This window comes from Heteronotia binoei, chromosome 12 (assembly GCF_032191835.1).
Source record: "Heteronotia binoei isolate CCM8104 ecotype False Entrance Well chromosome 12, APGP_CSIRO_Hbin_v1, whole genome shotgun sequence".
Classification (NCBI taxonomy): Eukaryota; Metazoa; Chordata; class Lepidosauria; order Squamata; family Gekkonidae; genus Heteronotia; species Heteronotia binoei.
Genome location: NC_083234.1, coordinates 4,579,189 through 4,607,135, shown reverse-complemented (window position 1 = coordinate 4,607,135; position 27,947 = coordinate 4,579,189). Strand labels below are relative to the sequence as shown.

General features: G+C 48.7%; 1 protein-coding gene across 1 annotated transcript; it reads left to right on the top strand.

Annotated features, from left to right (window-relative positions):
• The first annotated feature begins 647 nt into the window (after positions 1–647).
• Positions 648–26,420, top strand: REXO2 (RNA exonuclease 2). Its single transcript, XM_060250780.1, has 7 exons — positions 648–785; positions 4,059–4,142; positions 6,761–6,838; positions 13,841–13,952; positions 19,006–19,114; positions 23,636–23,689; positions 26,030–26,420. The coding sequence occupies exons 1-7, from the start codon at positions 648–650 to the stop codon at positions 26,157–26,159; spliced, it is 705 nt and encodes a 234-aa protein (XP_060106763.1). The 3' UTR covers positions 26,160–26,420.
• Positions 26,421–27,947: the final 1,527 nt, after the last annotated feature.

Sequence of the window (27,947 nt, the reverse complement as noted above, 5' to 3'; positions counted from 1 at the left end):
CCCCCCCAGAACCCCAGTTACCCGCGGATCAATTCTCCATGATTTTCTATGGGAATAAATCTGCATAGGGAATAATAGTTCCCAGCAGACATTTCCCTCCCCTCCCCCCTGCTTTCTGACGACCCTGAAGGGGGGGGAGGGTCTCCAAACCGGGGGATCCCCTGCCCCCACCTGGGGATTGGCAACCCTAGTTGCGCAGTTTTTAACTTTTGTATTGTTTTAACGTATGTTCTCCATCGCCCAGAGCCCGGCCTGAGCCAGGATGGGGCAATTAATCAAGTTTAATAAATAATAATTTATTGAGAACATTTTTAAAATAATCATAGAGATTAGTTCCCCCCCCCCCCCCCAAGAGAGGGCCAGCAGCCTGCCTTCTGGTCCCCTGGAGATCAGTTGTGATTCCGGGAGATCTCCAGGTCCCACCTGGAGGTTGGCTTAGGGGTCTAGCGGGGCTCGGAGAGGCGCCCCTGAGCCGCAGCTGCAGCCGAGGGAGCAGAGACTACTGCCCCCAGCATGCCCCGCGGCCCCTCCGGGCCCGCTCCCTCTGTCTTCGCCGCGAACTTCGCCTCCCGGCAGGCTGCGCAGCATAGGCGGCGTGGCAGTGGAGGCGGGGGCGGCGCGGTGGCTGCCGGGAGTTGTGGTGCGCGATGCGCGTCGGGGCCGGGCGGGCCTGGCGGTGGGTGCAGCGGGGCTGGCGTGCGGCGGGGCGGCAGCGGCGGGGCTGGGGGGCCATGGCGGAGGCGGCCGGTGCCATGGGGCAGAGGATGGTCTGGGTGGACCTGGAGGTGAGCCGAGGGCGCCGTCCCCGCCACGTGTCGCCAGATGGGGCGGGGGCATCGGGAGGGGCTGGGCTGCCAACCTCCAGGTGGGGCCGGGAGATCTCCCGGAATTAAAGTGGATCGCAAGAGGACAGAGAGAAATCCCCCCCCCCCCCGGTTAGCAATGCCAGTTTGGTGTAGTGGTGAAGTGCAGGCACTCTCATCTGGGAGAACTGGGTTTGATTCCCCACTCCTCCGCTTGCAGCTGCTGGAATGGCCTTGGGTCAGCCAGAGCTCTCGTAGGAGATGTCCTTGCAAGGGGAACTTCTGTCACAGCTCTCTCAGCCCCCACCAACCTCACAGGGTGGACCTGAGAGTCAGTTTGGTGTAGTGGTTAAGTGCACTGACTCTTATCTGGGAGAACCGGGTTTGATAATGATTCCGCACTCCTCCACTTGCATCTGCTAGCATGGCCTTGGGTCAGCCATAGCTCTGGCAGAGCTGCCCTTGTGAGAGCCAGTTTGGTGTAGTGGTTGTGTGCAGACTCTTATCTGGGAGAACCAGGTTTGATTCCCCACTCCTCCACTTGCACCTGCTGGAATGGCCTTGGGGTAGCCTTAGCTCTCATAGGAGATGTCCTTGAAAGGGGAACTTCTGTCACAGCTCTCTCAACCCCCACCAACCTCACAGGGTGGACCTGAGAGTCAGTTTAGAGTAGTGGTTAAGTACACTGACAATTATCTGGGAGAACCAGGTTTGATTCCCCACTTTTCCACTTGCACATGCTGAAATGGTCTTGGGTCAGCCATAGCTCCCACAGGAGTTGTCCTGGAAAGGGCAGGTTCTGGGTGAACTCTCTCAGCCCCACCCACCTCACAGGGTGGACCTGAGAGCCAGTTTGGTGTAGTGGTTAAGTGCACTGACTCTTATCTGGGAGAACCGGGTTTGATTCCCCACTCCTCCACTTGCAGCTGCTGGAATGGCCTTGGGTTACCCATAGCTCTCATAGGAGTTGTCTTTGAAAGGGCAGCTTCTGACAGAGCTCTCTCAGCCCCACCTGTTGTGGGGGAAGACAGTAAAAGAGATTGTGAGCCAGATTCAGAGTATAGGGCAGGATATAAATCTGATATTTTCTTCTCTTTTGGAAGGTAGACTCTCTGGCCTCCCTTCTCTGTTGCAGTCTCCCTCCAGACCCCGCCCTCCTCAGGCCCCACCCCCAATTCTCCACCCAGAGCTGGTAACTCTCGCTCCATCCCATAATACAACCGAAGAGACTGTGGTCTCGTGAAAGGTGGCAGCCTGATTAAGCTTGTGTAGCATATGGGGAAAGAGGAGAAGTCTGAACTCGGAAAGCATTAGGGATGCCAGCTCTGGGTTGGGAGAAACCTGGAGGATTGGGGGTGGAGCCCGAGGCAGGTGGAGTTTGGGGAGGGACTTCAGTAGGGTTAGTCCAGGGGTGGTCAAACTTGCTTAACGGAAGAGCCTCATAGAATAAATGTCAGATGTCTGAGAGCCGCAAGACATGGACATCAGATGCTTGAGACCTGAGACGAGGGAGGAAGGAAGGAAGGCAAAATAGATGGGGGTGGGAGAAGGGAGTAAGAGGTGGAAAGAAAGCAGCTTTAACTCTAATGCATTCTCCAAGCTGCCAGCTGACTTGGAGAAGAGATTTAAAGAGACAAATGCCTTCTCCAAGCTGACTGGCGGAGCAGTGGGGGCTTCAGGAGCCACACAATATGTGTGAAAGAGCCACATGTGGCTCCTGAGCCACCGTTTGGCCACCCCTGGTCTAGTGCCTCAGAGATCAGTTGTAATCCAGGAGATCTCCAGCCACCACAAGTTGGATCCCCAAAGTCTGTTCAGCTTTCTTCTCCCCAGAGGAGCCTGGCCTTGCATCTGTGGCAGAGGAGAGCGTAGCCACAGATCTGCAGGATCTAGCCCCTCATCCGGCTGTGGGGCGTCAAGAGGGGGCAGCCAGGTGGGACATGATAGAGTGACAACCATGTCTTGTCGCCTGTCCATAGCAGCTGGGAGTTGAGGATATACTGCCTCTGAACCTGGAGGCTTTTGGACCTTTCTTTCCTGTAGCCTTTGGCAGGCACCTGCTCGTGCTCACCTGGTGGATATTACAGCTGTTGTGAAGTCCGTCGTTCAGCCTGTGGATTTTCCCAGTGGCCAAAATCAACACCATACAATTTGGAGCAGTGGTGATAAAATTGGTTAGAAATTTGTGTTGTGGAATCCACCCCCATTGAATGATTTTCTGTACTGTGTATAAGGTATCTTTGTAAAATAAGAAAAGATTCTTCGGGTTTATGAATTCTTTATTGTTTATATACACGGTGGTGTTGATCTTGGTCTGTAATATACTGTGTTGGTGCTTCGTTTGTTACCCATTTGGATTTTCCCAGTGGCAGCACGATTGACACAGATACGCTAATAGATTCCTTAAGATTGCGAGGTGCGCAAATGTCGCACTCGCTGTTGTTGTCACCTGTGTTTTTTAAAAATAGTTTACTGCATTTTGCAGGGGGGTCAGACTGGATGACCCTAGGGGTCCCTTCCAACTGTACGATTCTATGGAATAAACTGGTCTTTGGAGCGACATCACTACACTTGTGGGCAGTTTGTGAGTCTGCTATAACACTTTGGAGGGCTTCCTCCCCCCTATGAATTCCCTGTGCTTACAGACTGGTTCTGTATGCCAGTTTGGTGTAGTGGTTAAGTGTGCAGACTCTTATGTGGGTTTGATTCCCCACTCTTCCGCTTGCACCTGCTAGCATGGCCTTGGGTCAGCCATAGCTCTGGCAGAGGTTGTCCTTGAAAGGGCAGCTGCTGTGAGAGCCCTCAGCCCCACCCACCTCACAGGGTGTCTGTTGTGGAGGAGGAAGGTAAAGGAGATTGTGAGCCGCTCTGAGACTCTTCGGAGTGGAGGGCGGGATATAAACCCATATCTTCATCTACCTCACAGGGTGTTTGTTGTGGGGGGGGGGGAAGGTAAAGGAGATTGTGAGCCGCTCTGAGACTCTTCGGAGTGGAGGGCGGGATATAAATCCAATATCTTCATCTACCTCACAGGGTGTCTGTTGTGGGGGGGGGGGAAGTAAAGGAGATTGTGAGCCGCTCTGAGACTCTTCGGAGTGGAGGGCGGGATATAAATCCAATATCTTCTTCATCTTCTTTCATCTGTGAGCCACAGCAAAGGGACTCAGGTTTGTTAAAATGCACTTTCTTTCCAGCCGGTGGAACAAAAAGATCCCTTGACTTGTAACCCTTGTTAACTTTCTGCCTTTCCTCCAGATGACCGGCTTGGACATTGAGAAAGACCAGATCATTGAGATGGCCTGCCTCATCACCGATTCTGACTTGAACATCTTGGCTGAAGTACGTGGCAGCTCCCTCCTGCCTTCCCTCTTGGCGGGTTTCAGGATGTGGGAGGGTTTGCCTTCACAGCAGGCGGGGTCGGGGGGGGGGGCACGCAGGCTAGTTTGAACGGTTTCCCAAACAGCTGGCTGTTTGAAAGCCCCTTCTGGCCATTCCAGTTCCAGATGTTTGCAGCCTGGGAAATGACTCGGTGGGTTCAGAAGATGATGGCTGCAGGCTGTTGCAGTGAAGCTCAGCACCCAATCAGATGTTTTATAGCAATTCACTTTGTGGTGCGTAACTAAGTGTGCATGGGTTTATCATTTGGGGCCTTGCCTGTCAGATCCTGAATGAAAGCAATTCCGGTGTGCCTGAATGAAAGCAATTCCAGCACGTAGCCATGTTGGTCTGAAACAACAGAACTATAATAATAATAATAATAATAATAATAATAATAATAATTTTTTATTTCTATCCCGCCCTCCCCGCCGGGGCAGGCTCAGGGCGGCTCACAACATAAAACATACATTACATCAATTATACTTATAAAACATAGTTAAAATAATTACAGAGTATTAAAATTAACATAACAGTATGGCGTTATAAACAGGTTTCAATAAATTTCAGAAGTAAAAACATTTCAAGAATAAAAGCATTTCTAGCAGCATATCTAGATTTGTCACAGTTTTCCGCTAGTTGAAGGCCATCTTGAAAAGGTGGGTCTTACAGGCCCTACGGAATCCCTCTAAACATCGTAGGGCCCTCACCTCCTCAGGGAGTTGGTTCCACAGTAATGGAGCAGTAATAGAGAAGGCCCGGTCCCGGGTGGCTTTCAGTCTGGCCTCCCTTGGCCCAGGGATATTCAGCTGGTTTTTCCCAGATGACCTCAGTGCCCTCTGGGGCTCATATGGGGAGAGACGGTCCCTTAGGTAGGTAGGTCCTCGGCCATATAGGGCTTTAAAGGTAATAACCAGCACCTTGTAGCGAACTCGGTATGCCACTGGCAACCAGTGCAGTCCGCGCAGCCCCGGCTGTATGTGCTCCCACCTTGGGAGCCCCAGCAACAGCCTAGCCGCCGCGTTCTGCACCAGCTGCAGCCGCCGAATTCGGCACAAGGGCAGCCCCATGTAGAGGGCGTTGCAGTAATCCAGTCTCGAGGTGACCGTAGCATGGATCACTGTTGCTAGGTCGCGGCGCTCTAGGAAGGGGGCTCTAGGAAGGTTTTGCTCTGGACTCAACTAGGGTTGAGTCCAGCGGTACCTTTAAGATCAACAATGTTTAATTCTGGGTGTAAGCTTTCGTGGGCGTGCAACACTTCTTGAGATAATTGTTCTTCAAATAATCCGGTAATGGTTTCCATTTGCTATGAATATTTATGCCACTTAGCATTTCATTATTTGCAGGACGGGAAAAGGCCTTTCGGCAACCTTCTTGGAAATAGTTTGAAACTGTCGAACTCATTTGTTGTGAGGACAGATCTGATATAAATGAGACCTTGTTGGGCTGGGCCAGGCCATGTGTATACCTATTTAAGATTAGGTAGCAGAGATATAAACTTTATAAAGGACGCAGACAAACACAATTATTTTTTTTAAAAAAAACAACAACCTTAAAGCATGCTTAAAACTTGTTGGTCTTAAAGGTGCTTTCTTTGTATCTCTCCCATGGGATCCAGGGAACTGGGCAAAGGAAGCACTGGCTCTTTCCTTCCTTCCCCAGGGACCAGGAGGGGGAGGAGCTTCAGCCAAAAGAAGGAAGAGAAGCTTGACTCAGTAGCTCTGCTGTGCGATTGAGAGAGCGCGGGAAAACAAGCTCTCCCTCCCCCGCCTGCCTTCCCAGGGGAGGAGCCTCAGCCAATGGAGAAAATAGAGGTTTTGCTCTGTAGCTCCTGTGCGATTGAGCAGACCTTGCAAAGCAAACTTGTTGTGCAGAAGGGAAGCAAGAGAAAGGGAGAAGGAAGCAGATGACAGCCAGTTGCTCAGGGGCCTGATTTGGCCCCTGGGCCGCATGTTTGACAACCCTGCTTTAGGCTAAACATTCAAATAAAACTTGGTGCCACTGGACTCAAACTTTGTTCTGCAATCGAATGAGTGATTTCTGACATGGCAACGGGGGAAGAAAAATTAACCCTGTGCTCACCAGGAGTGACAAAATTGAGCTGGCGTGAAGGCATTAGGGCCTGGCAGGCATTTGGGGGAGGGGGTCTGCATCTGGGGGTTGGTACTGGAATACTGGGCCAGAGAGCAGCTATGGCAGGAGCCACTGATGAACTTCTGTGACAAAGGAAGGCACTTGGTGCATAAACGCACATAAAACTTCCTTCACTGAACCAATTCTATCAAGAGTCAGTTTTGTCTACTGAGACTGGCAGCCGCTCTCTTGGGTCTCAGACGGAAAAGGGTCTTTCCCGCCACCTCCTACCTGGTCCTTTTAACTGGAGATGCCGGGGATTGAACCTGAGTCCTTCTGCATGCCAAGCAGATGCTCTGCCACTGAGCTGTGGCTCCAAGCCATGCTCAGAAGTCCCTCGAAATATTTCCTTGTCCTGGGCAAAGTGGCACTTGAGGGGTTAGCGTGCGATTCTTCTGCTGGAGGGCCGTGATGCAGTCTCTTGTCTTTTGTCTCTTCCTCACTGCCAGGGTCCCAACCTGATAATAAACCAGCCGGATGAGCTGTTGGACGGCATGTCGGATTGGTGCAAAGAGCATCATGGGAAGGTAAAAGGGGTGGGGGAGCTACAGCTTCTTCTAGGGCTCTTCAGAGAAATGGTTGGTCTTTAGGCCCTTTTTACAGCTGCAGGGAAGGGTGGTGGATGCTCATTAGCGCTCCCACTTTTTTACTGAGCCAATATTTTTTCCAAGATGGAAAAAAATAACATATATATGATATTTTTTTTAAAAAAAAATCTACTTTTCATCTCTATTTAAAGAACCAATCTGGTGGACTGGCTAAGTGCGTGGACTCTTATCTGGGAGAACTGGGCTTGACTCCCCACTCCTCCACGTGCAGCTGCTGGAGTGACCTTGGGTTAGTCATAACTCTCTCAGAGCTGTTCTGCTCAAGAGCAGTTTCTGTCAGAGCTCTCTCAGCCCCACCCACCTGTCACAGGGTGTCTGTTGGGGGGCGGGGAAGAGAAAGGAGATCGGAAGCCACTCTGAAGGGCGGGGCATAAATCCGATCTCTTCTTCGTCTTCTTAAGTAGTTCTTTATTAAAGATTTTATGTCTCAATTGCGGGAGGGGATTCGTTTGCAAAATACAGCCGCGCTGTCAGGAAACGTGGCCCTTCTGCTTTGAGTGGGTTTTTGGACATCCATTTAGTGGGATTCTGTCACAAAGAATTAAGATAAGTAGCCGTGTTTGTCTGTAGCAGTAGAAAAGATAATAGTCAGGAGCACCTTCAAAAGTAACAGGATTTGTGGGCGGGAGGCTCTTTTGTGAGTCACTGCCCACTTTTTCAGATAAGTTATTTATTATCAAAGATTTCAGGTTTTCACGGCTGGCAACATCATTAGGGTTTGTAGAATCTTTCGGGCTCAAGTGCCGTGTTCTACTGGAGAAAGTTTTTCTTCCAGACGTTTCGTTCTCAGCTGCGGAGAACATCCTCAGTGGCGTTGCAGTGAGAATGCCTGCTCCGGCTGCAACGCCACTGAGGATGTTCTCCGCAGCTGAGAACGAAACGTCTGGAAGAAAAACTTTCTCCAGTAGAACACGGCACTTGAGCCCGAAAGATTCTACAAACCCTAATGAAGTTATTTATTATTACTTATTATTTTCAATTTGTAGCCCGCCCTTTCCCAAATGGGCTCTGAGTGGGTAACAATATTCAATAATGCAAGGTTAAAATCAGATCCATATAATAAAACAATATACAATCTAAAAGAAGAAGAAGATTGTAGATTTATACCCTGCTCTTCTCTCTGAATCAGAGCCTCAGAGTGGCTCACAATCTCCTATATCTTCTCCCCCCACAACAGACACCCTGTGAGGTGGGTGGGGCTGAGAGGGCTCTCACAGCAGCTGCCCTTTCAAGGACAACCTCTGCCAGAGCCATGGCTGACCCAAGACCATGCTAGCAGGTGCAAGTGGAGGAGTGGGGAATCAAACCCGGTTCTCCCAGATAAGAGTCCACACACTTAACCACTACACCAAACTGGCAATATCACAGTCTAAAAACATACACTAATTCTGCAGTTGGTGGTATCAGTTGTCTCCACTCCTTCCATACATCATAAGAATATAAGAGAAGCCATGTTGGATCAGGCCAGTGGCCCATCCAGTCCAACACTCTGTGTCACACAGGGGCCAAAAAAAAAGATATATATATATATACACACATACACACACACACAAACACTGTGGCTAATAGCCACTGATGGACCTCTGCTCCATATTTTTATCTAACCCCCTCTTGAAGCTGGCTATGCCTGTAGCCGCCACCACTATGCTTGTAGCTGCAGTCAATTCCACATGTTAAGAAGTACTTCCTTCTATCCGTTTTAACCTGACTGCTCAGCAATTTCATCGAATGCCCACGAGTTCTTGTATTGTGAGAAAGGGAGAAAAGTACTTCTTTCTCTACCTTCTCCATCCCATGCATTATCTTGTAAACCTCTATCATGTCACCCCGCAGTCGACGTTTCTCCAAGCTAAAGAGCCCCAAGCGTTTTAACCTTTCTTCATAGGGAAAGTGTTCCAAAACTGTAATCATTCTAGTTGCCCTTTTCTGCACTTTCTCCAATGCTATAATATCCTTTTTGAGGTGCGGTGACCTTCCCAAGGGGAAGGCAGTCAGAGCCAGAATTCAGCCTTAAGGTTTCCAGATTGACATATGCCTGCCACGTTCAGTACTTGGGCTAAGCCAGAAAGTGTTCCTGTTGGCTGTGGGTGTGGACCAGCTGGGGAAGAAAAGTATTTAATTGCTCCAAGGCACCAGAACATGACACTGTTGTTTGTGTCACCCGCGTCGTGAGGGAGGCCTGGGGGATTGTCACTTTGCATCCCTCCCACGCTTTAAAAGCACCTGCCTGTATTCTAACATTGCCACCCCTGTGGACGCGTATTCCGACTCCTCTAAGTACCAGGCTTATCTTCCTGTTGAATTTCCGCCTTCCTGTTGCCTTCTCAGACTGTCATCTGGAAAACGAAGTGTGTTTCTTGATGGCATTCGTGCAAGCACGCCAACTGTTTGCGCAATTCTGGCTCAGCCGCTGAACATTGTTTTTGGCCTCACATTTCCGCTTTCCAAAAGGCAGAATTCAGGCATTTTGTCCAGCTCTAAACTTTAATTTGTTGCCTTGAAGAAACAGCTGCAGGCCTTGGGTAGGAGTCCTTTTTGGGGGGGTGGGGAGAGTAGACATGTTGTATATGTAGGAGCTAGGAGTTTGTAGTTTTGAGGCGCTGCCCCTCCCCGAGACAACGTTATGGGGGTGTTGTTATGGTGGGGGCAAAACTTGGGAATGCTCTGCCTCTCTGTCACAGCGTTAGGTCTTTTGCTGGTTGGGGTGGGGCTGTGGATGAATTTGTCTATCTCAGTGGAGGGGGGGACCGTGTTTTGGGTGCAGACAATACTCAAGGTCCCTTCACCCCCACCTCCATGTCCCCCCTCATGCCTCCCATTCCTTCTGTCCACCCGCAGTCTCTCCCACCTGATTTATGCATTCTTCTCCCCATCACATTCCCTCTCAAGGTCTGTGCCCCTTTCTTGGCCGCTGTGGCTCTCAGAGTGCCACCATGTGATACAGAGTGCTGGACTGGATGAGCCACATTGCACACACCGTCAGTGCAAAGAGTTGAGTCCCCAGCCCAATTTCAAGAGACTCAGCAGCCAGAACTCCAAGTGGGTTGATCTAGAGATTCCTTTGTTACCACCGGTGGCAGGAGGAAAAGCAACACTCTCTCCCTTTCTGTACTAACATCCTTCCTGCGTTTTTCCTCAAAGCCATCTTTACAAAGCCATACCACTTATGCAATTTTGATAACAAAGACCGGTCTGAGAATTGATTACAAAGTTCTCGCTTCTAGGTTTTAGCCTTTCCCTATTGGCTCAAAGAAACCTATCTCTGTTCTGGGAGGAGGAGATTACTCAGGATGCAATAATTCTCATGATCTTTACCCCCGATCTCCTGTCTTCCTGGCATCTAGCGTCTAGATGGAACTCTGTGGTTAGGTGTTCCTGTAAGAATGTGCGGATGGCCGAGGGATGTTGTGCAAGTTTTTCATTTTAGATTTTTTGGCTTGGTTCCAGGAAATGTGTTAGTAAGCGAAATCTCTACTGCGTGGGGCCATTCTGCTCTTTTCCCTGGTGATAGCAGAATTGTTTACTTTCTCCTAGAAGATGCTTACAGAACATACTTTGATAACGTGCTTTTGCTAGAGGAAGGAAAGGAAAGGTCCCTTGTGCAAGCACCAGTCGTTTCCGACTCTGGGCAGACTTTTTACGGGGTGGTTTGTCATTGCTTTCTAATATGGAATGTGCTTTCTCTCTTTGTTCTCAAAGGCTTAATGCAGAGACCACTATAGGCCTATGTCATGTATATTAAGGCAGGTTCTGTGATTAGAGTTAAGGCAGGTTAGTTCAACAATGTTCTATGATCAAGATTAGTGCAAATCTGTCTGGCACTCATAAGAACATAAGAGGAGCCATGTTGGATCAGGCCAATGGCCCCTCCAGTCCAACACTCTGTGTCACATAAGAACATAAGAGGAGCCATGTTGGATCAGGCCAATGGCCCATCCAGTCCAACACTCTGTGTCACATAAGAACATAAGAGAAGCCATGTTGGATCAGGCCAATGGCCCCTCCAGTCCAACACTCTGTGTCACATAAGAACATAAGAGGAGCCATGTTGGATCAGGCCAATGGCCCATCCAGTCCAACACTCTGTGTCACATAAGAACATAAGAGGAGCCATGTTGGATCAGGCCAATGGCCCATTCAGTCCAACACTCTGTGTCACATAAGAACATAAGAGGAACCATGTTGGATCAGGCCAATGACCCATCCAGTCCAACACTCTGTGTCACATAAGAACATAAGAGAAGCCATGTTGGATCAGGCCAATGGCCATCCAGTCCAACACTCTGTGTCACACAGTAGCCAAAAAAAAAAACCCCACCAACCAAGTGCCATCAGGAGAGTCACAAGTGGGACTAGAAGCCCTTCCACTTTGCCCCCCCCCCCCAAAAAAAAACACCAAGAATACAGAGCATCACTGCCCCAGGCAGAGAGTTCCAACAATATGCTGTGGCTAATAGCCACTGAGAGCCCTGTGGCACAGAGTGGTAAAGCTGCAGTACTGCAGTCGGAGCCCTCTGCTCACGACCTGAGTTCGATCCCCGGTGGAAGCTGGGTTTTCAGGTAGCTGGCTCGAGGATGACAGCCTTCCATCCTTCCGAGGTCAGTCAATGAGTACCCAGCTTGCTGGGGGGAAAGTGTAGATGACCTTGCAACCACCCTGTAGAAAGTCTGCCATGAAAACGTGAAAGCAACGTCACCCCCTTCCTTCTCTTCTTCCTTTCCAGCTCTTGCTGTAGGCAGCGAGAATACATGGATATACCAGAAATCTGCCTTAACTGAACCAGTCCCTTGGTCCATAAAGTCAGCATCGTCCAGGGACTTAGTCAGAGTCTTTTGAATCACCTCCTGCCTGAGCCTTTTTAATTGGAGATGCTGCCAGGGACTGAACATCCTGCATGCCAAGCCGAGGCTCTTCACTGAGCAACTGCCCCTCCCTGTGCTGAACTCGAGGGACCGACCAGCATCCTGTTAGATTTAGATATACTTGTCTGGGAACTTCCCGGAGGCCGAGGAATTCTCCTCCTGGGTGGCCCTCCTGCCTCCATTTTTTGGGGCTGTTTTCCTGGCAGAGCTGATCTCTGTGTTCCTGATCTTGTGGGAGCTCCTTGGCCCTCCAGCCAGGCCTCCGTCTGGCCCCCCGTGCTGATGTCAGAAACTGCACCCGACTCACCATTCCCCTCCCTTACCATGTGTGTGCGGGCGGGGGAGGGGGTCTTCCTCATTCAGGTTACCTGTTCGACTGCCCTGGTTTTATGCATTCCTCCATGTGGGGCTCATGTGTAAGAGTGGCAAAGTCACCTCTAGAACAGTCCCTTCCCCCCGGAAGTCCATCTCTCACGTGACTCGGGGAGTTATTGACTGGTATCCCCTTTGATTGACATCTTCTTTTAAATCACAAGCAGCATTTGGAAGTGTGGCCCTTCCCTAGAGAGCCACTTTGTGTAATGGTGAAGTGTGCGGACTCTTATCTGGGAGAACCGGGTTGGATTCCCCACTCCTCCTCTTGTGGCTGCTGGAATGGCCTTGGGTCAGCCATAGCTCTCTTATCTGGGAGAACCCAGTTTGATTCCTCACTCCTCCGCTTGCAGCTGCTGGAATGGCCTTGGGTCAGCATAGCTCTCTTATCTGGGAGAACTGGGTTTGATTCCCCACTCCTCCGCTTGCAGCTGCTGGAATGGCCTTGGGTCAGCCATAGCTCTCTTATCTGGAGAACCAGGTTTGATTCCCCACTCCTCCACTTGCAGCTGCTTTAATGGCCTTGGGTCAGCCATAGCTCTCTTATCTGGGAGAACCAGGTTTGATTCCCCACTCCTCCACTTGCAGCTGATGGAATGGCCTTGGGTCAGCCAGAGCTCTCTTATCTGGGAGAACCGGGTTTGATTCCCCACTCCTCCACTTGCACCTGCTGGAATGGCCTTGGGTCAGCCAGAGCTCTCTTATCTGGCAGAACCGGGTTTGATTCCCCCCTTCTCCACTTGCAGCTGCTGGAATGGCCTTGGGTCAGCCATAGCTCTCTTATCTGGGAGAACTGGGTTTGATTCCCCACTCCTCCACTTGCAGCTGCTGGAATGGCCTTGGGTACTTCCTTTTATCTATTTTAACCTGTCTGCTCAGCAATTTCATTGAATGCCCACGAGTTCTTGTATTGTGAGAAAGGGAGAAAAGTACCTCTTTCTCTACTTTCTCCATCCCATGCATTATCTTGTAAACCGCTATCATGTCACCCCGCAGTCGACGTTTCTCCAAGCTAAAGAGTCCCAAGCGTTTCAACCTTTCTTCATAGGGAAAGTGTTCCAGCCCTTTAATCATTCTAGTTGCCCTTTTCTGGACTTTCTCCAATGCTATAATATTTTTTTTGAGGTGCGGCGACCAGAACTGCACACAGTACTCCAAATGAGACCGCACCATCGATTTATACAGGGGCATTATGATACTGGCTGATTTGTTTTCAATTCCCTTCCTAATAATTCCCAGCATGGCGTTGGCCTTTTTTATTGCAAACGCACACTGTCTTGACATTTTCAGTGAGTTATCTACCACAACCCCAAGATCTTTCTCTTGGTCAGTCTCTGCCAGTTCACACCCCATCAACTTGTAATAGCTCTCGTAGAGAGCCAGTTTGGTGTAGTGGTGAAGTGAGTGGACTCTTATCTGGAAGAACCGGGTTTGATTCCCCACTCCTCCACTTGCACCTGCTGGAACAACCTTGGGTCAGCCATAACTCTTGTAGGAGTTGTCCTTGAAAGGGCAGCTTCTGGGAGAGCCCTCTCAGCTCCACCCACCCCACAGGGTGTCTGTTGTGGGGGAGGAAGGGAAAGGAGATTGTGAGCCACTCTGAGACTCTGATTCAGAGAGAAGGGCAGGGTATATATCTGCAGTCGTCGTCGTCGTCTTCTAATGTTGGCTGATTCCTTCTTGCAGTCTGGCCTTACCAAGGCGGTGAAAGAAAGCGCAATATCTCTGCAGCAGGCGGAGTACGAATTTCTGTCTTTCGTCCGGCAGCAGACGCCGCCGGGACTCTGCCCTCTTGCAGGTAAGAGGCGTTTCGTTCTTAGAAAGAACCTCCGTGTGTTGATTGCTTTGTAATGTGTAGCGCACCTGTGCCCTGACCTAGACAGCATGCCCATTGCCTGCACCACGGGGCTCCTCTAATGGAGGGGGGTTGAATGCCCACAAATGGAGGAGCTCCGCTTTCTGCGCATGTGGAGTAAATGGAGAGGGAAGGAGTTAAGGGGGGGAAGAAGAAGATGGGAGGAGAGTGGAGCGGTGGGAGGAAAGGCCAAAGGAAGTCGGCCGCGGATGTGTGTCAGAACCCAGAGCTATGAAGGAGCTTCTCCTTGAATTTCAGTACAAATTCTTCCTGTTAACAAAGAAGCGTAAGGGCCCTCACAAAACACAATGATTTCCACTTTTGCTTCACTGTCGTTTTTAGCATCTTTCCCCATCAAAGTTGTCAAATAAAATCCTGCCCCCCCCCCCCAGCCCCCCGTTCGTTTATACGCAAGCGGTTTGTCGGTCTCGTTCCTTTTCGCAGGATAGCATTTGTCATGGTTTCATTGATTTTATTTCTTGATTTGATTTCTGTCCTGCTCTCCCGACGAACGGACTCGGGGCGCTTTGCAATGCAGGATCGCTCCGAATCGATCTGCTGGCTTCATCAGACTAGTCCTTGTCAAGGAAAACTGCTTTATCTGAGAATTTCCGTAAGAACCATTTCGTAAGAACCATTGCATCTCCTGAAATAGCTTAATTTTAGGCACTGTATATAACTCTGAAATGAGATGTATTGGCCAACAAGTGACAAACACAAGCTTTAGCTTTGTCCCTCAGTATTGGCCAGGAAATGGAGCATGTGTTATAGATCTCCATGAACTCTGGGGAGGATTGTGTGATGCATAACTTCTGGCTTGCTTATCAAAGCCAAATTGGCAAAGAGCTGAGCCCTTCTTGTCGCGTCCCTCTGTGGCATTGCCTCCAAATGCTGTTTGCAGGATTATATAGCCCTCGCTGTTCCTAAGTAGTCAAATGGAAACAGCTTTGTCGTCTCCTGGATTCTGGGCTAGTGGGTGGCAGGGGTGAAATTCTAGCAAGAGCTCCTTTGCATATTAGGCCACACACCCCTGATGTAGCCAGTCCTCCAAGAGCTTACAGGGCTCGATTTTGTCACCTCTTGGAGGATTGGCTACATCAGGGATGTGTGGTCTAATATGCAAAGGCGCTCCTGCTAGAATTCTACCCCTGGTGGGAGGCCAACTCTGCAGAAGTGAGGAAATAAGCAACTGATGGTCACGAAATAGAGGGGCTCACAGCAAACTCGGGCCCAGATTTCCCGAAATAGAAACACACACCCTGATGAATTCTTATGCATCGCTTTCTTGCTGAGTTCCACCTCTGAGAAGTTCTTTGGCCGAAGAAGGATTAGTTCATATTCTGCACTTTCACCCCGGAGGTGAATTCTAGTTCAGCAGTTTTGTGCTGGAATTGTAGATAACGGTTTTGCGTAAAAGCGATCCCTTTTCCTCGTCCAGTCAAGTAACGTCGTCAGCTTTGGGTTTAGGAATAACCCCTCTTATGTTGACCCTAAGGACCAGGGTGACCCTGCGGGTTCCTGGACTGATAAATGACAAGGCAGGACACTTTGGCTCTGTGATGTGATCTGCGGAGCCCTTGCTTTGGTGGGTCTGGAAAGCACCCTGATTGGCAGGCAAAGGGGGCGTGTTCCGCTGACCCTTCCGTCGGCTTCCGTCCTGCTTGACGGTGGCTCGGCAGGAATGCCGCCTCTCACTCATCTCCGTTTCTCTCCAAGCCTGGGACATTTGTTCCAGTTGGACTTCTGCCCAGGGCTGAGCCCTCTATCCTCCCCTACAACTGAAATGCTGGTTTCCTCCCCAAATCTCTTGGGTCCTGCTAGGCCGTTCTTAGCATTCTTTACCGATGCTGGAGTGCGCCTCTTCCTTGATGCCAGGAACATTCCTGCTCCACGTACAGCTGTCCCACAGCCTTCTCTTCTGGAGTTCTCTTTGCTCTTCCCTGGACCGAAACACCTGCAGCTGTCCTGCTCATTAGTTCGAGTTGGCCGTCGGGAAACTGTCGATTCCTTTAAAAGTGGACTTAGAAGAAGAAGACTGCAGATTTATACCCCACCCTTCTCTTTGAACCAGAGTCGCAGAGCGGCTTACAATATCCCGTATCTTTCCCCCCGCCCACAACAGACACTCTGTAAGGTAGGTGGGGCTGAGAGAGCTCTCCCAGAAGCTGCCCTTTCAAGGACAACTCCTGCGATAGCTATGGCTGACCCAAGGCCATTCCAGCAGCTGCAAGTGGAGGAGTGGGGAATCAAACCCGGTTCTCCCAGATAAGAGTTCATACACTTAACCACTACACCAAACTGACTCTCACAAGGACAGCTCTTCAAGAGCTATGGCTGACCCAAGGCCATTCCAGCAGCTGCAAGTGGAGGAGTGGGGAATCAAACCCGGTTCTCCCAGATAAGAGTTCATACACTTAACCACTACACCAAACTGGCTCTCACAAGGACAGCTCTTCAAGAGCTATGGCTGACCCAAGGCCATTCCAGCAGCTGCAAGTGGAGGAGTGGGGAATCAAACCCGGTTCTCCCGGATAAGTCCGTGCACTTAACCACTACACCAGACTGGCTCTCTGACGCTTGTGCTCTGCAGTGCTCTCCTGCATTGCTGGTTCATCTGGCTACACTTGTTGCAGGGCTTTTTTTTTGTAGCAGGAACTTCTTTGCATATTAGGCCACACACCCTGATGTAGCCAGTCCCCCTGGAGCTTACAGTAGGCCCTGTACTAAGAGCCCTATAATCTCTTGGAGGATTGGCTATATCAGGGGTGTGTGGCTTAATATGCACAGGAGCTCCTGCTAGAAAAAAACCCCTGGTGATGCACAACGTTTCCTCTCTGCATCTGTTGTGGAGGTCTCCAAGCATTTTTAGCAAGCACCTCTGGTCTTTCAACGTAGGCCTCGCTAGGAGACAAGTTTCATAGTCTAGGTGTTGGGGGGGGTCTGTCCCTAACCCCCCCACACATACACTTTGCTTCTTTCTTAGGGGAAGTGGAGGTCTGTGTGAACCCCTTGCCTGGTGGGTTCCCCACACTGGACAATCAGCGAGTTGCTGCTTTGGCCAGGTTCCAGCACTCCAGAGCGGGGAACAAAACCCGAAATAATGCAAGGGATGAAGCCTGACTTTTGTGTTGTAGGAGGTGGGCAGTTTGGAGAGCTCAGCTTCTGGCTCTGGGCCAGCAGTGCCACCTAGAGGTCACCTGGGGCAAAGCATAGTCTGGGGGCCCTCATTCTACACCCCCCCCCCAATGCAACTGGGGGATATCATACTGCATTGAAGAGCATGGAATATTGGCATGATAAAGTGCCTAATATTGTTTATTGGAAAGGAAAGGTCCCCTGTGCAAGCGCCAGTCGTTTCCGACTCTGGGGTGACGTTGCTTTCACAACGTTTTCACGGCAGACTTTTTACGGGGTGGTTTGCTATTGCCTTCCCCAGTCTTCTCCACTTTCCCCTCAGCAAGCTGGGGACTCATTTGACCGACCTCGGAAGGATGGAAGGCTGAGTCAACCTTGGGTTCACGGCAGACTTTTTATGGGGTGGTTTGCCCTTGCCTTCCCCAGTCTTCTCCACTTTCCCATCAGCAAGCTGGGGACTCATTTGACCGACCTCAGAAGGATGGAAGGCTGAGTCAACCTTGGGTTCATGACAGACTTTTTACAGGGTGGTTTGCCCTTGCCTTCCCCAGTCCTCTCCACTTTCCCCTCAGCAAGCTGGGGACTCATTTGACCGACCTCAGAAGGATGGAAGGCTGAGTCAACCTTGGGCTCATGGCAGACTTTTTATGGGGTGGTTTGCCATTGCCTTCCCCAGTCTTCTCCACTTTCCCCTCAGCAAGCTGGGGACTCATTTGACCGACCTCAGAAGGATGGAAGGCTGAGTCAACCTCGGGCCGCTACCTGAACCAGCTTCCGCTGGGATCGAACTCAGGTTGTGAGCAGAGTTCAGACTGCAGTACGGCAGCTTTAACACTCTGCGCCACGGAGCGGGGAACAAAACCGAAATAATACAAGGGATGAAGCCTGACTTTTGTGTTGTAGGAGGTGGGCAGTTTGGAGAGCTCAGCTTCTGGCTCTGGGCCAGCAGTGCCACCTAGAGGTCACCTGGGGCAAAGCATAGTCTGGGGGCCCTCATTCTACACCCCCCCCCCAAATGCAGCTGGGAGATATCATACTGCATTGAAGAGCGTGGAATATTGGCATGATAAAGTGCCTAATATTGTTTATTATGTGGCAGTTAATGACAGTTCATTAAGAGCTGTGAATGCTGGTTCACTAGATAGGCTAGTAGACTTCCTCTCGGACTTCACGAGCCACTGCCCTGAAGATCAGTGCCTGGACTGGCACAGCTGTTGTTTACTGATTTTAGGCAGCACGAATCTATGCATTGGGGGGCTTCAGCCTTGCAAGGCATTTTGCCCACCAGCCCTGCTGTTCAGGCCTGCCCGGGGAACATCTGTTTGGCTCTGTGAGCTCCAAAGCTTTGTAGCATCAGCTGCCAAAAGCAAGCACGGCGATGTAGTGGTTGAACTCCCAAGCCCTCTAGCAAATGCAGCTCTTTCTCCCAGCCATCATTTTGTAGAAAAATAGGTGGTGGAGCTCATCCAGGGATTGTTATGCAGCTGCACCTGCTTATTCAATGGACAAGGAGATGGGACTCTCAGAAGGAGGAGGTGGAACTCTCAGGAAGGTTCAGGAGATGCGCTCCTGTGAGCTCCCACTGAATCTGAGGCCTGCTCTCTCCCAATTTGAGGGTCTTTCACCCTCCTGATGTGCCTGGGTCTTTAAAGGGAGCTCATATTCAGGATCTGCAGAATCTCTGCACTTGGATGTTCTGCTTAGGGGGTTTAATATGGGTCAGGGGACTTTGGAAGACAGTGGCTCCACAGAGGTACAGCATAAAACTGCAGAGTCCAGGAGTTCGTGGGTGGCTGGGTGGGTAATGCTGCCCATGGACTACTGGGGTCTGACCTCACTGGTGTGTTTGCATGTGTTTCAGGAAACTCAGTTCATGCGGACAAGAAGTTCCTCGACAAACACATGCCACAGTTCATGAAGCATCTTCATTACCGAATCATTGATGTGAGCACCGTCAAAGAGTTGTGCAGGTGAGTGACAGCTAGGGGGGTGGGGAGAGAAGAATATGGGGTGTGTGTGTGTGGAGTTGTCTTAGCAGCCCAGTGGCATCACTTATGAGGAATAACTGGAAGCGACAGCAGTCGCTCTGGGGATGGCTGCATACTCTGTGGCTTTGCCGTAGAGTTTTCAGAGATTCCTAGAGCTCATTAGGGTTTGTAGAATCTTTCGGGCTCAAGTGCCGTGTTCTACTGGAGAAAGTTTTCCTTCCAGACGTTTCGTTCTCGGCTGCGGAGAACATCCTCAGTGGCGTTGCAGCCGGAGCAGGCGTTCTGACTGCAACGCCACTGAGGATGTTCTCCGCAGCTGAGAACGAAACGTCTGGAAGAAAAACTTTCTCCAGTAGAACACGGCACTTGAGCCCGAAAGATTCTACAAACCCTAATGATGATGCCAGCCGTGAAAACCTGAGATCTTTGATTCCTAGAGCTACTCCTGTTGCTACCTGGTGTTCCCCAGAAGTGATGTCATTGCACTGGTGACGTTAGTGGGCTTTAAAAATATTTATATTTTATTTTAATTTCCCCCTGCCGCTGCTTGGAGCCTTGACAGGGAATGATGATTTGGCGAAGGGGATTCCCGACCCCAGTCGGTGGCTTGGAAGCATCAGAAAGCTCTCTGTGTGTTTCATTTTTCATTTTCATTTTATTTGATTTATATCCCCCCCCCCCCGCCCCGCCAAAGCAGGGTCAGGGCGGCTCACAGCATAAAATCACAAACAAACAGTGGATCAATCCAAGCGGGCAGCTGTGTTGGTCTGAAGCAGTTGCACAAAGCAGGAGTCAAGTGGCACCTTTAAGACCAACCAAGTTTTATTCAGAACGTAAGCTTTCGTATGCTCTTAAGCACACTTCAGCAGGCGAGGGGATCAGGTATTGTCGGCTGAAATACATGCAGTTTGTTTAAGAGTTCAAACTGGTTGTGGTCATATGATAAAACATGTTGGTCTGAAGCAGCTGAACAAAGCAGGAGTCAAATTTCACCTTTAAGACCAACCAAGTTTTATTCAGAACGTAAGCTTTCGTGTGCTCTTAAGCACACTTCATCAGACGAGGAATCCAGCACAGTGAGCAAAGCCATACATAGCTGAGCAGAGCCATACAGAGCTGGTAGGCAGTGGCCCAGAATGCAACATAGTACAGATTTAAGAACCAATGATAGTGAAGTAAAATTATCTGGTAGGCAGTGGTTTTGAAGGTAAAATGATGCAATGACAGAATAGTAAAATTAACAAATTGAGCAAACCTTTGAGTAGCATGAGCATGCGAAAGCACAAAACAGCAGTATGCAGTAAAATTAACACATTGAGCAAAACTTTGATCTGAGTAGCATGAGCATGCGAAAGCAACAAAACAGTGGTATGTCAAAATGTGAGATTGTCTGTCAATGACAATGGGAGATTGGTTCAATATATGAACAAAGCAGGAGTCAAGTGGCACCTTTAAGACCCAACCAATTTTTATTTAGAATGGAAGCTTTCGTGTGCTCTTAAGCACACTTCATCAGACGAGAAACCCCGGCACAGTGAGCAAAGCCATACATAGCTGAGCAGAGCCATACAGAGCTGCTAGGCAGTGGCCCAGAATGCAACATGGTACAGATTTAAGAACCAATGACAGTGAAGTAAAATTATCTGGTAGGCAGTGGTTTAGAAGGTAAAATGGTACAACGACAGAATAGTAAACTTAACAAATGGTGTAAACCTTTGATCTGAGGAGCATGAGCATGCGAAAGCAACAAAACAGTAGTATGTCAGAATGTGAGATTGTCTGTCAATAACTATGGGAGATGGGTTCAATATATGTAATGGGATAAGCAACCAAAGTCCCTGTTTGAATGTGTCAATACAGCTAAAAGAAATACATTGGACAGTGATGTTCTTGTCCACCTAATTTACCTTTTAACATGTAAACATAATTCTAGTTTGCCATAGGAAAAAGGAATACAATAAAATATAGTGAAAATGGGTATAGCATATGTAATGAGATATACAACCAATATCCCTATTTTGAGTATGTCAATACAAATAATTATACTGATACACAATTCTAAAAAGAGAAACACATTGGAATACTGTGGATGTATAGCTGTACTCACTGAGAGTGGGTTTAGCATTTGTAATGAGATAAAAAACCAATATCCCTGTTCAGTCCTGGGGAGGTGTTTGTTCCAAGTTTCATAATAATAATAATAGCAACAACAACAACATTTTATTTATATCCCGCAGGCTCAGGGCGGCTAACGGTATTTCATACACTAAGTTATACAATGGGTATTAAAAACAACATTAATCTTAAAACATTCTAGTTATAAGTTAAAAATCAACATTTCTGGTGCTATTCTATCAGCAAATATGATGGCAAGTCACTTTAAGCAAATCCTTCGATCATTCAATCGGCAAAGGCCATCTTAAAAAGGATGGTCTTGCAGGCCCTGCGGAACTGTTCAAGTCTCCGCAGGGCCCGCACTTCTTCCGGGAGCTGGTTCCGAAGGTGTGGCGCTGCAATAGAGAAGGCCCGTGTACGAGTATTTTGACGTTTTGCCTCCCTTGGCCCGGGGATAGTCAGCTGGTTCTTAATTTGTAATTCAGCAATAATTTGTAATTCAGCAATTTCTCTCTCCATTCTGTTCCTGAAGTTCCTTTGCAGTAAAACTGCTACCTTAAGGTCACCCATTGAATGCTTTGGAAGGTTAAAGTGTTCTCCCACAGATTTCTCAGTTCTTTGATTCCTAATGTCAGATTTGTGTCCATTTCTCCTTTGGCGTAGGGTTTGTCCTGTTTGCCCTATGTAGAGAACTGAAGGGCATTGTTGGCATTTAATGGCATATATAATGTTGGAAGATGAACAAGTGAATGAGCCTGAGATCGTGTAGTTAATGTTGCTAGGCCCAGTGACTGTGTTGTCTGGGTGTCTGTGGCAGCAAAGTTGGCACTTGGGTTTATTGCAAGCTCTGGTACCGGTGTCCATGCTCAGATGAGATGCTGTACGGATCAAAACATTATAAAATTACATTACATATAAAACATATTCTGTAATTAAAAAAATCAAATTATTTTGGTGCTAATCTCTTTGGTAATACATATTTCTCCAGTGGCGACGGTATTTCTTCAGCTTCCTACAGTATAAGCTCCACATCAATTAAACGCCAACCGGAAGAGAGCGGTCTTACCGGCCTTGCAGAACTGGGCAAGGTGTTGTGGGTGTAGAAGGGAGAAAGGGGCTGGAGATGGGGGGTGGTGGGGGGATAAATGTAAAGTTCTGCATTTAGGTAGGAAAAATCTAATACATGGTTATAGGATGGGAGAGACTTGTCTTAGCAGTAGTATGTGCAAAAAGGTTCTAGGGGTCTTAGTGGACCATACGCCGAACATGAGTCAACAGTGTGATGCGGTGGCTAAAAAGGCAAATGCAATTTTGGGCTGTATCAACAGAAGTATAGTGTCCAGATCACGTGATGTGATGGTATCGCTTTACTCTGCTCTGGTAAGACCTCACCTGGAGTCTTGTGTTCAGTTTTGGGCACCACGTTTTAAGAAGGATATAGACAAGCTGGAATGGGTCCAGAGGAGGGCGACAAAGATGGTGAGGGGTCTGGAGACCAAGTCCTATGAAGAAAGGTTGAAGGAGCTGGGGATGTTTAGCCTGGAGAGGAGGCGGTTGAGAGGTGATAGGATCACCATCTTCAAGTGCTTCAAGGGCTGTCATATAGAGGATGGTGCAGAATTGTTTTCTGTGGCTCCAGAAGGTAGGACCAGAACCAACGGGTTGAAATTAAATCAAAAGAGTTTCCGGCTCAACATCAGGAAGAACTTCCTGACCGTTAGAGCAGTTCCTCAGTGGAACAAGCTTCCTCGCGAGGTGGTGGGCTCTCCTTCCTTGGAGGTTTTAAAGAGAGGCTAGATGGCCATCTGATAGCGATGAAGATCCTGTGAATTTAGGGGGAAGTGTTTGTGAGTTTCCTGCATTGTGCAGGGGGTTGGACTGGATGATCCTGGAGGTACCTTCCAACTCTATGATTCTATGACTAGCAAGCCTGCCCCGAGAATATTGGCCAATGGAGAGTCAGGTGATCTTGCAGGCATTTTGTGGGATATGTTCCCGGAAGACCCGTGGTCAGAACTGGAGACTTCCTTTAATTCAGGTTTTGCTGTTACAAGTGATGCAAATTATTTTGCCACATGCTTGTTTATATTCACATAATTCATTCTGTAGTTTGTTTTGCAATAATATATATTTTTAAAAAAACAACCCACATTCTTCAGAGGCCGGAACTGTGTTTTATTTGTTTTTGTATGAAAATCAACCACTTCAGGATGCCAAGCTTTCCAGCAGGGGATTGCGGGGCTTCTGTGGGATGGAGGAAGCACATTTGCACTATGGTGGAACTTCCTTCAAGCCCACAGTGAGTCCCCTGCGCTTGGTATCTGATTGGAGTGCAGAGAGTTGAGAACCGATCGATAGATCTGCAATTCTTTGCATGTGTTTGTGCAGACGCTGGTTCCCGGAGGATTACAAGTTTGCCCCAAAGAAGGCTGCTTCTCACAGGTAAGTTTTTTCTCTGAGATGAATCGCATCTCCGTGCAGAGCTTGACCTACCTCGCAGGGTTCTCATGAGGATAAAACCGGGGAGGAGAATGATGTAAGTCACTCTGGGTCCCCATCGGAGAGAAAGGTGAGATATAAATGAATAAATTAATTTAAAAGCACAGGGTTCCTTTCATAAGGCCAAGGAACCCCTCTATTTACCAAGAAATGGCATTCGTAAAGGTGCCCAAACAGTTCATGGAACATGTATCACTGAAAAGAATCCGTTTCTTAAATAATAAAACCCCAGTGTGGGGGAGCTGGCGTCTGGGAATTGATTTTTTAAAGTTCTTTCTTATTTAGAGTGGTTGTGAACTTTGTTATGACTTGCGCTAGTCGAAAACGGTTTTAAAAAAGATTCCGGTCTCTGGTTCCGGCTTTTTGACAAAGGCGCCACCGTGTGGCGACCCAGCAATAACTGCAGGAAATTCACCCATTGAAAAATGGAAGCATCTTTTTGTTAGCTAGAACCATTTCAGCGCCACTTTTAGAAAACCTCCTATCTACGGGAAAAGGGCAGGGTTTTGTTGTTTGCTCTGTGGCCATCTTTTTCCTCCCAAGATTTTATCATAGAACCCATTCTTTTTGCTTCCTTCTCTGGATTTGGACTCGTACAAGAATGACCTTTTTCTGGCACAGAGGAACGGGTCTTTCCCCGCCTCCTGCTGCATGCTAAAGACCACCTCCTAGAGGCTCCACTGGGATTCCAGGGAGGCACCTGTTCTGCTTGTGGAAAGTGTCAGAGTCCGGTCCGCTTCCTCTGACCTTAAAGGTGGTGGGGGAGATTTCCCTGCCTGGGTCCTTGCTGAGTGTTTAGAATCTGCCCTTGTGGCTTTAACAGGATTGATTACATCCTTTTGTGCTCTGCTGGAATGCAGATTCTATGAGATTATGAGGAATTGCTATATTAAATTTTTATTCAACCCATTGTTCCTCCATGCTCCAGAAACCCTGGCTCTTTTGCTCAACGATTAGGATCCTAAGAACACTCTAGCAGTTGCAAAATTTGTCTCAGTCCCTTTAGCCTTTGCATTAAAAAAAATAAGAAATAAGTGTCTTCTGCTGCTCAAGATTTGTGAATCATAGAATCCTAGAGTTGGAAGGGACCTCCAGGGTCATCTAGCCCAACCCCCTGCGCAATGCAGGAAACTCACAAACACCTCCCCCTAAATTCACAGGATCCTCATTGCTGTCAGATGGCCATCTAGCCTCTGTTGGAAAACCTCCAAGGAAGGAAAATCATAGAATCCTAGAGTTGGAAGGGACCTCCAGGGTCATCTAGCCCAACCCCCTGCGCAATGCAGGAAACTCACAAACCCCTCCCCCTAAATTCACAGGATCCTCATTGCTGTCAGATGGTCTTCTAGCCTCTGTTGGAAAACCTCCAAGGAAGGAGAATCATAGAACCCTAGAGTTGGAAGGGACCTCCAGGGTCATCTAGCCCAACCCCCTGCACAATGCAGGAAACTCACAAATCCCTCCCCCTAAATACACAGGATCCTCATCGCTGTCAGATGGCCATCTAGCCTCTGTTGGAAAACCTCCAAGGAAGGAGAGCCCAGCACCTCCCAAGGAAGCCTGTTCCACTGAGGAATCGCTCTAACAGTCATAGAATCCTAGAGTTGGAAGGGACCTCCAGGGTCATCTATTCCAACCCCCTGCACAATGCAGGAAACTCACAAACACCTCCCCCTAAATTCACAGGACCTTCATTGCTGTCAGCTCTTGGAGGACTGGCTACATCAGAGGGGTGTGGCCTAATATGCTAAGGAGTTCCTGCTACAAGAAAAGCCCTGGTGGTCAGTCAAAGTGGACATGAGGCATCGCAGGTCTGATGCTACAAGAAGCATCCCGCAGTTACCACCAGGCTACTTTGAACACATTTTCATTGCATTGCAGCATTCTCCCCACCCCACCCCCTGCCCCCACGATGCATTCATTTATTAAACTATTTATACCCCACCTTTCTCTTGTGGCTTACGGTTCTCAATTGAAACCATCCTTTAATGCAGTTAAATCTAATTTAACTCCCTCCCCACCCACAAACACCAGGAGAGATGGAGGACGGCATAATAACTGTAATACCAGGTGACTGACATGCTGGCTGTCCCCCCACCCTCCAGAGGAGGGTCTTCATCAGGGAAGGGCGTAAACAAGCCGGGCGAGAATGCAGGAATTTGGGTCCAGATTGTGCCAAGACACTCCCTTGAGATACCGTATTTAGCCTGTGTGAGTATTTGAGAGACAATGAAGTACACACACAAACGCGCATGCATGCAACCTCTCTGTAATTCTCTTCAGAGCTCTTGACGATATCCGGGAGAGCATCAAGGAGCTTCAGTTCTACAGAGGCAGCATCTTCAAGAGGAAAACAGATGAAAAGAAAAGGAAGCTGGTGGAAAACGGTGACAACGAGAACCCCACCAGTTGATCTCGTCACCCTCTTAGCTCCTTTGCAGAAGTCTGAGACTCCAGGCCCATCCAAGATGACAGCTTCCGTCCGCTCCCTGGCTCCCCGGAGGTGGTTCAGAGCGACCCAGTCCCAGATTCAACGGCTGTTCTGTGTTTGAGCGGTGGCCCTTGAAGCCTCCACAGTTGCTTGCTTTGAGAGAACCGTTTGTGGTTGAAGAGTCCCTTCTGGTTTGATCTGGGCACTTTCTTTTGCAACAGAATAAAGCCACTCTGCCAAACAGTGATGGCCGCTTTCTTGTTTCTAGCTGGAGCTTCTTCTTTCCCTTTTCCTCTTCTGTCCCTTTTCCACTTAGCTTAGCTTTTCCACTTAGCTTAGCAGTTGTGTGTTTGCTACAGTTGCGACGACTGGTGTGCAGTTTGCCAAGTTCCTCTGTGTGTGTGTGTGTGTGTGTGTGTTTCCCCTAATGACAAGATAGGGAGGCAGGATTTGACAAATAATAATTTAGCCAAGGTCACTCCAAGAGCCCACATAACGTGGCTTCTAGCTGCTCTGATGTTGTGCAAAACAACCCTCACTTGTCTGAACTGACACCATCAGGCAACGAAAGGTTGTAGGGGCAGCTTTTTGAGAGTGGCAGAGGATCCAGAGAGCTGTTTTAGGCATGCCCGGGGGAACTTTAAGCGTTAACCTGTCTCCTCTCCTCTTCAATACTATAAGAACATAAGAGAAGCCATGTTGGATCAGGCCAATGGCCCATCCAGACCAACACTCTGTGTCACACAGTGGCCAAAATTTTATATATACACACACACACACTGTGGCTAATAGCCACTGATGGACCTCTGCTCCATATTTTTATCTAACTCTGTTGAAACTGGCTATGCTTGTAGCCGCCACCACCTCTTGTGGCAGTGAATTCCACATGTTAATCACCCTTTGGGTGAAGAAGGACTTCCTTTTATCCGTTTTAACCTGACTGCTCAGCAATTTCATCGAATGCCCACGAGTTCTTGTATTGTGAGAAAGGGAGAAAAGCACTTCTTTCTCTACTTTCTCCATCCCATGCATAATCTTGTAAACCTCTGTCATGTCACCCCACAGTCGACGTTTCTCCAAGCTAAAGAGCCCCAAGCGTTTTAACCTTTCTTCATAGGGAAAGTGTTCCAACCCTTTAATCATTCTAGTTGCCCTTTTCTGGACTTTTTCCAATGCTATAATATCCTTTTTGAGGTGCAGTGACCAGAATTGTACACAGTATTCCAAATGAGACCGCACCATCGATTTATAGAGGGGCATTATGATACTGGCTGATTTGTTTTCAGTTTCCTTCCTAATAATTCCCAGCATGGCGTTGGCCTTTTTTATTGCAATCGCACACTGTCTTGACATTTTCAGTGAGTTCTCTACCACGACCCCAAGATCTCTCTCTTGGTCAGTCTCTGCCAGTTCACACTCCATCAACTTGTATTTGTAGCTGGGATTTTTGGCATTACTTTGCACTTGGCCACACTGAACCTCATCTGCCACGTTGACGCCCACTCACCCAGCCTCAGCAGATCCCTTTGGAGTGCCTCCAAATTTTGCTCTTCGTTTTCAAAAGAGCAGCATGCGGTGTCTGTGTGGGTGAGTGATTGGCTTCTTAACAGAAGAAGACACGAGCCCAGAACTCCTTCGAGGACTGGGGAACTGGGGAATGTAGCTCCAGGTCACATGCTGTCTATAGCCTAAAACTCCCCCTTTCATCCTGCTTCCCTTCCCCTCCTATATCAACAGAGAAAAGTTTTTTTTAAAAAAACATATTAATTA